Here is a 12723-nt window from a genome sequence, read left to right on the forward strand (position 1 = left end):
TGGGTGGGCACAGACTGAACCTCGAGTCTAGTCCAGGCCTTCTTAAAGGTTTGCACGGTTCTCTCCGCTGCTCCGTTTGATGCCGGATGTTAAGGTGGTGACAGGATGTGCCTTACTCCATTGTTCTTGAGAAACATTTCAAATTCGTTTGACGTGAACGGAGGGCCATTGTCCGATACGAGCTCCTTGACTAGTCCAAAGGATGCAAACAGGTGTCTGAGAAGATTGATGGTCTTCACAGCTGTGGTCAGTTGAGTAGGAAACACTTCCATCCACTTGGAATGGGCATCAATGACAACAAGGAAATGTTGCTTGTCAATTTCGGCGTGATCCACATGGATGCGTTCCCAAGGTGTAGCAGCCCAGGACCATGGATGAAGAGGTGCAGCAGCAGGCTTGTTGCGAACAGCTTCACAAGGTGAGCAGTGGCCTACATGCTGTTGAATGTCCTGATCCAGTCCAGGCCACCACAGATAACTGCGAGCGAGTGCTTTCATTCGATTGATCCCTGGATGTCCCTCATGCAGGTCAGATAGCAGTCTCCTCTGGAATTTGTGAGGTACCACCACTCTTGATCCCCACAGAACACACCCTTGATCAGTGGACAACTGGTCTTTCTTGTCGATGAATGGACGAAGGTTATCGTCATTTACGAAGGTTGGCCAACCGCCTAATGTGAAGTCCAAGACTTTGGAAAGCACTGGGTCTTTCCTTGTTTCCTCTGCTATGTCAGAAGCAGATATGGGCAGTTCATCAATGAGAGAGATCTGGAAGACTGCTCTATCATCTTCACTGTCGGAGTCACTATTGCATGGTAGTCTTGATAGTGCATCGGCATTTGCGTGATCACTGGATCGTCTGTACTCAATCTCGTAGTCGTAGGCTAACAATATCAGAGCCCAACGTTGCATTCGAAGTGCAGCAAGGGTTGGTATAGCTGATTTTGGTCCAAGGATGGCCAACAGAGGCTTGTGATCTGTCAGCAGTTGGAACTTCCTTCCGTAGAGGTATTTGTGAAACTTCTTCACTCCGAATATTATGCTCAGGGCTTCCTTTTCAATTTGAGCATAATTTTTCTCACTTGGTGACAGAGTCTGTGATGCAAATGCAATAGGGTGTTCTTCACCTGACGGTAGAACATGTGAGATGACGGCTCCTACTCCGTATGGAGATGCATCACACGCGAGTCTCAGCTTCATCTCTGTGTTGTAGTGGGCAAGCCACTTGCTCTTTAGCAGACGCTGTTTGCAAGTCTTGAATGCTTCTTTGCATTGTGGGGATCAATTCCACTTTGTATCAGCCTGCAGCAGTTGGTGAAGCGGATGCAACAATGTGGACAAGTTTGCCACAAACTTTCCGTAATAGTTCAGGAGCCCCAAAAATGACCTCAGCTCTGAGATATTTGTGGGTGCTGGTGCGTTTACGATTGCTTCCACCTTGCTGTTGGTTGGGTTCAGGCCTTGTGCATCAATCTTGTATCCGAGAAACTCCACTGAGTCCTGGAGGAACTCACATTTGCTGCGTTTCATTCTCACTCCATATTTCTCCAGTCTTGACATCACTTTGTCCAGCACTACAAGGTGCTCTCCAATGGTTGGTGCTGACACGAGGATGTCGTCCATGAAGCATACAACATGGTCTATACCGTCCAAGATCTGATCCATTGTGTGTTGGAATATCGCTGGAGCTGTCGAGATTCCATAGGCCAAGCAATTGAATCTGAATAGCCCCTTGTGTGTATTGATGGTCAGATACTGTTCTGACTCCGGATCCAGCTTCAGTTGCTGATAAGCGAATGCCAGGTCCAGCTTACTGAAAACCTTCCCACCAGCTAGAGTGGCAAACAGATCTTCAGCGTTTGGTAGTGGATATTCCTCTGGTAGTATGCAGCGATTTACTGTGACCTTGTAGTCACCGCACATTCTGACGGTCTTGTCTTTCTTTGGGACTACAACAATCGGAGCGGCCCAGTTGCTCCTCGCTACTTTCGTGATTATGTTATTCTTCTGTAGGCATTCCTGTTCCTTCTCTACTGCTTCCTTAAGAGCATATGAAACCGGATGTGGTTTGTGAAAGATAGGCTTGGTTCCTTCTTGCACTCTGACTTTTGCTGTGAGGTCTTGTATTTCACCGTAGCCATCTTTGAAAAGTTCTTTGTGCGTCTCCAGCATGTTAGTGAGTGTAGCCTGACTCACTGGTTTGTCATTTCTGAGACTGAAGATTTCTCCCCAGTTGAACTTGATCTTTTGTAGCCAGTTTCTGCCTAGCAAGTCTAATATGCATACACTTCTACTTAGGCTATAGGTTACATCTCGAGCCTGTCTGTCTTTGTTCTGTTGGGCAATTACGCACCTGGCTTCTCCACTGACACAGCTATTCCTCTTAAATCTTGAGGAGTCCCAGGAAAAGACAAGAGCACAAAAGCTTTTTGGACCCTTATTTCGACCTTCCTACTAACCGCCTATTGGAGGATAGATGCACGCATGCACTTGCTTGCTGAATGTAAAATAGGCTACAGAATTAAGTGCGGGGAGTTGGAAAGGAGAAGCCCATATTTTCCTATAGTAGGCCTATCTTAACACCGGGCTACATCCTGACAAAATACACCATATGAGTGGCCTGCTGATGTACATTTATTGTGCTTCTAAACTGTCGAGAATAGACCTGAATTGATCCAAATGGTTGCATAATCAGGCCTATAGGCTGTAGCGGTTACTTCGGAATGAAACAAAACAGGACGTTTGAGCGGTTATTCAAATGAGCCTACATCACTGCAGTTTACAGCCTATGGACAATGATTGTGTACTCACTTCATAACAATAATACATTCCTCGTTGTACTGTGTTGTTGTTGCCCAGGTGTGATAATCATTTTGTCTAAAAACGTAGTCCTATGCCTAATCAATAATGGAACTTTGCGTGCCCGTGAATCACAGTGCACAACCTGGAGGAACGTACTGCAGATTTGCCATTTCATAAACTTATGTACGGACTTTGACAGGTAAATATTTAGCTCTAATTAGTTAGCTAATGCTCTATAGCTCTAATAGTTAGCTAATGCATGGCCCAATATCTAGCTAATATTTAGCTTCTTACTTCAGCTACACATCACTAGCCTCTCTTTTCCAGCTGTTCCGGTGCGTGACAGGCTATAACAAGCCTCTCTGCAATAGGTGATTCCTCTTCTGGTGAAATCCCAGGAAAGCTGTAGGCTACAAAAGCTATTTATACTTTTTTTTTAGTGGAGCACATATGAATTATGATAAAGCATGAACGTGGAGGAAGTTGTATCACAAGATGTTGGCTCCGAAACAACCTCAAACCTCCTTTATACTGGACTTATGTAAGCATACCAAACGTAACATATTATACTAATTTGAGTGTCACGGATATATATTTACTATGTTACGTCTAGTCTATGCGACCAGGCTGCCATTACAACAAAATCATGGCCATACTATTCTCTCAGAACCCGGAACCAAATCTTGGAGGAGAGACTAACCTTACTACAGCACAAGAGATCATATTTCTCTGATCTGTTTACAATACAATCTCCCATCAGAAAATGTGTGTACTGCCATTACATCGGTGTGTGGCTGTACATTACTTGTTTCTATTGTCTAATTAATCAATTAAATCAAACATCGACTTACTGAGGTCATGCTGCTGCCATCGTGGGCTCTCCGACCGGGGAGGAAGGAGACCCATGGGAATGCTGTCTCTGCCCCTCCAGCTCCCCTCCTGCCACCCGCCCCAGGGCACTCTCTCCTGGGCATCGTCGTAGCTGGACTGGACCCCTCCTGGGAGCTGCTGAAGATCAGACCTGCCCCTCTCACCCCCGGCTCCATCATCCCTGGGGTAGGGGTTACCATGGGGGTTACTGTGATGGGATTGGGATTTCCTAGAAGGACTTTCGAGAGAAGGACAGAGCAGATAACATTACTGGTGTGTTGTTGTATAAACCCTGCATCAGTCAGTCCAATGCCTTAATCATTACTCATGACGCTGCTGATGGTGTTCTAAGAATCATGCTACAATATTATTATAGACATATGACATCTGTCCTAGACAATAATGTTTTTTTCTGAGGCGCTATAAAGTGAGTCTCTTATAAGAAATACCATAGCTTCCTGCTACGATATGTGATGGCATTGGCATTATAAAAAATCTGACACCAATTGAGAGATTAGAGATGATGTGACCAAGCACAGTGATGGTTTACATTTCAATATACAGAACAAAAGATCCTCTCAGAATTATTTTCTAATACTGGACCATTATGTTTTACTTCACTTCTCATATTTGTGTTATTTGTGCACTATCCCCCAAAAATGTTTAAGAGCTGTCCGTCAACATTTCACTCAGGCACTCTACCCATTCAGGCCCTCTACCCATTCAGGCCCTCTACCCATTCAGGCCCTCTACTCATTCAGGCCCTCTACCCATGGACCCAGTTAAAGCAGAATTATAACAAACATCCAAACAACACAATCGTACAAGTTGACACACATACCTCCTATCTATCTCCAGGGTGTCACTGTCATGATAGGCAGGGTTGTTATATCCTCCAGTGTTGTTGTAGTGTGACATATGGATCCTTGGCTTGATCTTCTTCTATAGTGGTTAACCCGGTGGGGGTTTCTGTCTGTCCCTCTCTTCTTTAGTCCCCTGGAGGTCTGAAAGGTCCTCCTACTGTATTCTCAGTAAAACAATTCATGAGAATCAGCTTGCCGTTAAATAAAATGAGAACTGGAAACGAGACAAACGTGCCACTAGCAACAAGACCCCCTTGGGTATAAAGAAGGGGCAAATACAAGACTTCTGAGACCATACCTCGATGCTATTCCCATCTTCCTTTCACAAATAAAGCTGTGCTATCTAATACACATCACATGTTTTGGATGGAATGGCTGTCTTCAGTAAGTTATTTAACTCCCCTGTCCTATCCCTGTGTCTATCATTATTTATTAACACAGGGATATGGTTTCTGTTTTGCCATGGTCTGTGCCTCAGTGCTGCCCTATGGCAGTAAACTAGGCAAAGTAGAAGTAACAAATTCCAAAGTCTGGAAAGAGATCTGACTAACAAATATGTTGACATGGTAGTTTATTGTGGGAAAAACACAGAAGTTATATGTAACAGTGAATCTTTGTGTTGTCAAATTAAGAGAAATATAACCATGTTCCAAATAATAATAGTATACATTGCTGTTAGATACAGTAACAATTTAAAACTATTGTATCAAACAATTGTTTAAAATAATAAATCCACAGTGTGTAATTAATTACCTGGTTAACGTGCTGCTTATTTAGGGAAATCTGCTGGCTGCTTGAACAGGTTTTTGCAGTCCGAGGATGCCTCCCCTTTTCCTTATAATCCAGGTTTGAAGTGCCAACTGTGGTAGCTAGAGTGCAGCTCTGAGAGATCTACCTTTGTGGAACTTCATCACTGTGTGTCTGTCTGTCAGACTACCCGGAACTGTGCACTTGAAAAAAAGGTAAAAGTCCGGTTGTTCTAAATGCCGTATGCAAATCTAATAGGCTGCTATGGTTGGCATAATGACAAGTATTTCCAAGTGATTCCCATAGGACGAGAAAATTAATTGTCATAATAAGATATGGGACGGCCAAGGGCTCAACTGTGTCATTGCGAATGTGCAATAGGATAGGGAATTGCAATAAAGAGCCATAATGATTCACTTTCGTCTTCTGACTCTCTATTTAAAACACAATGTCAAACAAAATGTTGAATTCTGTGAATAACAGCATAATAAACGATTAAATTGTTAGTTGGACATTTTTATTATTTCATATTCAAATCATATAACCCCATTTTAAGCGTTAATACTTATTGATGCTCCATCATTTAAAATGTTTATGGTGGTGGCATTTGAGGACAGTAGAGCGCGACAAATGTTGTTATATAAATATAAAAGCTAGCTATACAAATAAACGTCAAATTGTTGTTCGGGTCGTTTGTCAGTATTTAATTTGGATTAAACTCCAGTCATATCCTAAATTAAATAAGCACGATTGTTGTGTATAATTGTGGGAAAGCATGCCATGCCGATCTAGTATTTATACATCTAGCCTCCAGAGTTGCGTCGCTTAAGGATTCTGGAAAGGGAATGCGGCTTTGTTTTCCTCCTGCTGACTGACAGCCAACGTCAGCTAGCTACGCTAGTTAGCTAACAAAGATGTTCATTAAACTTTCTTTGATATTAAAAGTGCACGAGGACAACTGAAAATGGAGAGAGACTCAGGTAACTAAGCAAACTCAATTTCATATGGACCTTCTCAGCAAGTAAGTTAGTAAATGTAGCCAGTTATCTAGCTAGACAAGGCAAGGCAGATAAACTTTCCTAATGCTGAAAAGCTACCCAGCCAACGTTAGCTAGCTAACGGTAGCTATCTAACTTTTAGCTGAAACTGAGCCAATTGTCGTTGTTATTGAACGAAAACTTCCCTTACTCTTTGAGTTGTATGACATTAAATAGGAACAGTAACTTGGTTGATGAAGATATAAGCCCCTGAACAGGCAGTTAACCCACTGTTCCTAGGCCGCCATTGAAAATAAGAATTTGTTCTTAACTGACTTGCCTAGTTAAATAAAGGTAAAATAAAATATGTTTTGATAGATGTAATTATTGAGGTGTGGTTGTTGTAGTTTTTTCAAATGTACCTGTCTGTTGCAATGACTGTATGGCTACACCACTTCCTGTGCATTCACAGCCAAATAGTTTTGTGAGTTCAACAGTATGATATCAATAAAGTGTATTGGATTCAAGTACTGCTCTTTATACCCCACATTTTACTCTCACTTTATGAACTTTAACCCCCAGCCTCTTCCCCAAAATTTTTTATTTATTTATTTACTGTATTTCTCTCTGACAGTGTTCCACAATGACCGTCTGGGAGCACCACGTAATCCACTACTGGACCAGCTCCCCAGCTACCAGTCTCTGCTGTACCGCAGAAAGCCCTCCGCCTCGGGTAGCACCAAGCGCCGTGGCAGCTCACGGACCAGGCTGGGCTCCTCCAGCAGTGGGAAATGGGGACAGACCACATTGGCCAGGCAGCATGAGGAGAAACACAGGACTCAGACCCTACAGAGACCAGTCAGGGAACTGCCCAAACCTATGGCGGAGAAACGCAGAGACAAGTCAGATCTCTAATATGTCTTCATGCAGTGTTATACTGGTGTAAAATGTTGTATTGTAATGATAATATGAAAAGGGTTGCACTGTGTAATAACATTTGTATACTATGTAACTGTATATGTTACAGGACGTCAGAGATTTTTATGTTTTTTATGAGTCTTACTGTGTTGGAAGTAATTGGTAATCTGCCTTCATTGCCTTCACTCACTGTAGGGGTCAGCAGTGCATAGTTATTGCTCTGCAGGCAGTGTTTCATTTTCTCGTATCAATTTGAGACATTACAGGATTAGTGAAGGAATGCTCTCTGAATCTCTCCGAGAGATATGGCAATTCTTAGGCCTTAGGCCAATAACAGAGCACACCATTCACTACAAGTAGGCTACAATTTCATGAGCATAACGATTGGGGCTAGATATGGTTATGTTCATGGTTCATTGGGTCTCTTTGTCGAAGCTCTCGGTGGATTCTGGTGTGATGTTAGTATTCTTGAAAAAAGCTTAGTATGTTAACATTGACTGACTGATTGATTGCTTAATATATTGACTGATTGATCATCTGACAGGGACCAGCGTTTGGAGCAGGCCAAGGATCTGAGCAGTTGGAGCCAGTGGAGACAGGGCACCAGACGGACCCTGAGGAGGCTAACAGAGGATGGGTTTGAGATGCTCAGCAACCTGGAGCTCTGGAGGGGAGACATCCATGTCATTGAGGGTAAGAGAGTGGTTGCCAGTGACAAAACAACCTGTTTCTCCAATTTACTTCTATTGACATCAATACATGATTTATGTTAAAGGCTTAGTTACACAAACAAAGCTCAAAATTGGATTTGTGAGGGACAAAGGCAGAGTTTCCACAGAGATGATGTAATATCGCTGATGAAAATTGGGCAATTAAAAGTTCTCTTGCTCACTTGTGTGTCTTCTGTTGGAAGCATTGAAAGATATGAGTGCGTTGATGTTGATCTCTTTAAGATCCGGGATGGTATCTAAATCACTCATCCTTTCCCTTCTCTGTGTCCCATCACAGGGATGTTTGGCACAGGGATCCTGTCCTACTTCTCCTTCCTGCGTTTCCTGGTGCTGCTCAACTTCGTCATGTTCCTGCTTATGTTCGGCTTCGTCATGCTGCCCATCATCACCGCCCCCCATGCCTCAGGGAACACCACCTTCAACCACGTAGATGGTAACACAGGCCTTTACGTGTTATAGAGTAAAGTAGACCATATTATACATGTAACTGTCAAGACAAAGGAAACGCACAGGCCCTTTAAAACCGCCTATGCTCCTTTGAGACCCGTCTGTCAAAGTCACTTCTTCTAGCCATGGTAGCAAAAATAATAAGCATTTTTATACATGACTCTAAGCACGATGGGATGTTAATTACGGAATTAACTCAGGAACCACACCTGTGTGGAAGCACCTGCTTTCAATAGACTTCGCATCCCTCATTTGCTGAAGTGTTTCCTTTATTTTGGTAGTGACATGTACATCAGGTTGGAGGTTGGTGGCACTTTAATTGGGGAGGACAGGCTTGTGGCAATGGATTGAGCAGAATATGTGCAATGGTATCAAATACATGGTTTCCATTGTTTGGTGCTATTCCACTCGCTCAGTTCCAGCTATTATTATGAGCCGTCCTCCCCTCAGCAGCCTCCACTGCTGTACATTAATTCTATAGTATTTATGTAAACTGTAGGTCAGTAAGAGATTAACACCACATTCAACCATGTTGTCATGAAGGTTCAGTTAGAGAGGAGAGATATGGGGCATGTAGCTGTTCTGCGACATCAAGAGCATCAGTCATCTTTACATTAGATTATGAATTTTGAATTGTTAATCTCATCTGTGATATATATTTTAAATTAATTGTTAATGGACTTCTAAATAGACGTCTTACCAATATTATATTGTTGCTTCTGTTGTGAACCACAGGCTTTGAGTGCAGTAACTACCCCAGCACCTCTCGCCGTGGCCTGGTGGTTTTCCACCAGCACATCACAGACCTCCTCTCGGGGGCGGTACAGACTACCCTCCTCATATACCACGCCCTCTTATTCATTTAATTCAGTCACTCATTGTATGCCTGCATAGCACTGTAGATGATGTTCTTGGACTGAGAATGACTCCCTTGTTTGTTTCACATCTTAAAGGGCTTTCTGGAGCAGACCTACCTCTTCTATGGTTACTACAAGGTAGAGACCATTCACTTCCCTAAGTTCACCTACAACCTGCCTCTGGCCTACCTGCTGGTCACCATAGCCTACCTCTTCCTCAGTCTCATATGGATAGTCAAAAGGTAAAAAGTGCCCTATCTTACTGTATTCAGACTTGTCAATTATACTAGTCTTTTGGATAAACCGCTCCTCAAAAGGCATCTTCTCAAACATGCACACGCTGTTCAATTGTTTTTTACGGTCATGCAAGTCATATACTGTTATAGAAATACTTACCTTTTTTAGCAATTTCCAAATCTGCATTTCTCGTCGTTCCTCAAAGGTCTGCGACTGGCTTCAAGCGTAAACTGGTGCAGGACGAGGATCGCTTCCAGAGCTTCTGCAACAAGATCTTTGCCGGCTGGGACTTCTGTATCGTCAACGACAGCGCAGCCAGGCTCAAGAGGAGCAGTCTTCTTTATGAACTGAAGGTGAGGTGTCAGTAGTCAGTCGATAGTATAGGTTGACTCAAAACAACAGGGAGAAATGTGATTCAACACTATTGACAAAGTGAATTGAATTCTTCAGTTCACACATTCCAGTTACAGCCATACAATGTAAAATAACTGTATTGGTTCACTTCTGTTTACCACTCGCTTTTCAACAACTCCTTTCAGAAGAAGCTGTGTTTATTTTGTTTATTAATATATACAGTATAAGTGCTTATAACTGCATATAATGGAGATCCTATATCCATTCCTCTGTCCTTTCTATGTCAACAGACTGATCTGGAAGAGGAGCGCATCAAGCAGAAGATGGCAGACAGGACACGGAAGGAGAAGTGTAGGATCTACGTGATCCGACTGATCCTGAATCTGTTTGTGATCGCGGTACTGGCTGCCTGCTTCTACTCCATCTACATAGCCACTAACTTCTCCCAGAAAGAACAGATGACTAAGGTAACTAGGCAAGTCAGTTAAGAACATATTCTTATTTACAATGACGGCCTACCCCGGCCAAACCTGGACGACGCTGGACCAATTGTGCGCCACCCTATGGGACTCCCAATTACGGCCAGATGTGATACAGCCTGGATTCGAACCAGGGTTATAAACCTTTAAACAGCAATGTTAGTTCAGTTTAGTTTCATTTGATGTGTACTATGGAAGCTTAAAGATGAATTGCAGCAGCACATACAAGAAAACAAATGTAAATCAATGATCAACATGAAGGGAGTTGAAGCGTGACTGGAGGAGGAGCATCTTGGTCACAGCCAGGGAGGATAGTCAGTCAGAGAGCCGGCCAGAGACAGGTCTGGAGTCTCCTCAGCACACCTTGCTGTCCCTGATGTCCTCAGCCTCTCCTTATGGACTCTGTAGGTAGCTGGTCAATAGACACATGGTTATTTTTCGATCTGATACATATGTCTAAGTTTAGCACAGGTGCGTCAAACATGCGGCACACGGGTGGTCTGAGTAAAAACTGAAATATATAATTTTATTATAATAGTTTTCCCCCCCGGGGGAAAAAAATTATATTAATCGCCATTGAAATGACTAAAACCAAATCTAAACTAGAATTGATAATGGACTTACATTTATAGTGTCTTCACTCTTTCCAGCATCCTAAAAGTAATCGAAATGAAAACTAGACAGTCAGGGAACATTGACGAGACCGAATGCGGCACACGGGGAAAAAATAGTTTGACACCCCTGGTTTAGCACAATTTTTTTATTTTTTTTATCTACGCAAGTCAGTTAAGAGCAAATTCCTATTTACAATGACGGCCTAACCCAGACGATGCTGGGCCAATTGTGCGCCGTCCTATGGGACTCCCAATCACGGTCGGTTGTGATACAGCCCAGGATCGAACTAGGGTCTGTAGTGACGCCTTGTAGCACTGAGATGCAGCGCCTTAGACCACTGGCCACTCGGGAGCACAATGGTTGTGTTTTTTTTTAAAACGTTTATCGATTTTACAAAAAAACACAAACATCAACACAGAATGACACTGACACGTTCAACAATTTCAAAGGTTGAGGGATGAGCACAATGGCTGTTCTATTGAAATGAATGCTCTCTTCCTCAGTACTGTATACATAATGGCATGTGCCTTTTCTGTTTTACTTCAAACATGCGTTGTCATAACAGGTGAACTTCATCCTGGACCTGATCTATGAGTATCTACCTTCCATCGTCATCACCCTGGCCAACTTCATCACCCCCCTCATCTTCTCCCTCATCATCCAGTTTGAAGACTACTCCCCCGCCTTCGAGATCCGCTTCACTCTCATGAGGTAAACAACAGGGCTGGGGTTGTTTTATTTCTATTCAGTCATTACATTTTTCAGTTTACTTCCTGAATTGATATGAAATTTACCCCAACCCTGGCAACCAAGCACTTTCTTCTGTGAAAATCAATGAATGATGCTCTTGATGTTTCACACCTATTCTAGTTTGCATACTGATGTAGCACCCTGGTATTGATGAATATATTTTTGCATTTTAACACCAATGTAATTTCTTTGTAATGTCATAATCTTTCCACAGGTGTGTGTTCATGCGCCTGACCAGTATCTGTCTGTGTGCTTCTCGTCTCCCTCTGGGGTCAGATCACCTCTTGCCAGGAAGGCAACTGTGTCTGCGGGTACAACCACATCCTCTACCCGGTGAGTGGAGGTCAAAGGTTACCGTAGATATACAATACCAGTCAGGTTTCTATATTTGTACTATTTTCTACATTGTAGAATAATAGTGAAGACATCAAAACTATGAAATAACACATATGGAATCATGTAGTAACCAAAAAAGTGTTAAGTACATTTTAGATTTTAGATTATTTAAAGTAGCCACCCTTTGCCTTGGCATTATCTCAATCAGCTTCACCTCAATCAGCTTCACCTGGAAGGCTTTTCCAACAGTCTTGAAGGAGTTCCCACATATGCTGAGCACTTGTTGGCTGCTTTTCCTTCACGCTGCAGTCCAACTCATCCCAAACCATCTCAATTGGGTTGAGGTCGGGTGATTGTGGAGGCCAGGTCATCTGATGCAGCACTCCATCACTCTCCTTGGTCAAATAGCCCTTACACAGCCTGGAGGTGTCTGTTCCTCGAACTCTGTGAAACATTTATTAGGGCTCTAATTTCTGATGCTGGTAACTCTAATGAACGTATCCTCTGCAGCAGAGGTAACTCTGGGTCTTCTTTTCCTGTGGCAGTCCTCATGCGAGTCAGTTTCATCATAGCGCTTGATGGTTTTTGCGAATGCACTTGAAGAAACGCTCAAAGTTCTTGAAATATTCCGTATTGACTGGCCTTCATGACTTAAAGTAATGATGTACTGTCATTTCTCTTTGCTTATTTGAGCTGTTCTTGCCATAATATGTACTTGGTCTTTTATCAAATAGGGCTATC

At 42.8% G+C, this 12723-nt stretch overlaps 2 protein-coding genes across 7 annotated transcripts in view; one reads left to right on the forward strand and one right to left on the reverse strand.

The window, feature by feature from the left end:
- LOC118389424 (transmembrane channel-like protein 5) overlaps positions 1–5670 on the reverse strand; it is a 36239-nt gene extending 30569 nt beyond the window's left edge. The window contains exons 1-3 of one of the 6 annotated variants that reach the window (XM_052527832.1): positions 5288–5575; positions 4513–4691; positions 3653–3909 (exon numbers count right to left, since the gene is read on the reverse strand). In XM_052527832.1, coding sequence (XP_052383792.1) covers positions 3653–3909; positions 4513–4589 — 334 coding nt within the window. In that variant the 5' untranslated portion in view covers positions 4590–4691; positions 5288–5575. Of the gene's footprint in view, positions 1–3652; positions 3910–4512; positions 4699–5287 lie in introns of all 6 variants that reach the window. The other 5 variants (XM_052527834.1, XM_052527829.1, XM_052527830.1 and 2 more) reach the window with 5 other exon arrangements.
- A 428-nt stretch (positions 5671–6098) lies between these two features.
- LOC118389425 (nodal modulator 1-like) overlaps positions 6099–12723 on the forward strand; it is a 42646-nt gene continuing 36021 nt past the window's right edge. The window contains 11 exon segments of the mRNA XM_052527836.1: positions 6099–6261; positions 6893–7160; positions 7721–7869; positions 8185–8340; positions 9090–9175; positions 9308–9453; positions 9654–9801; positions 10093–10269; positions 11462–11607; positions 11861–11888; positions 11890–11979. Coding sequence (XP_052383796.1) covers positions 6246–6261; positions 6893–7160; positions 7721–7869; positions 8185–8340; positions 9090–9175; positions 9308–9453; positions 9654–9801; positions 10093–10269; positions 11462–11607; positions 11861–11888; positions 11890–11979 — 1410 coding nt within the window. The 5' untranslated portion in view covers positions 6099–6245.

Source organism: Oncorhynchus keta, chromosome 10, assembly GCF_023373465.1.
Source record: "Oncorhynchus keta strain PuntledgeMale-10-30-2019 chromosome 10, Oket_V2, whole genome shotgun sequence".
Lineage (NCBI taxonomy): Eukaryota > Metazoa > Chordata > Actinopteri > Salmoniformes > Salmonidae > Oncorhynchus > Oncorhynchus keta.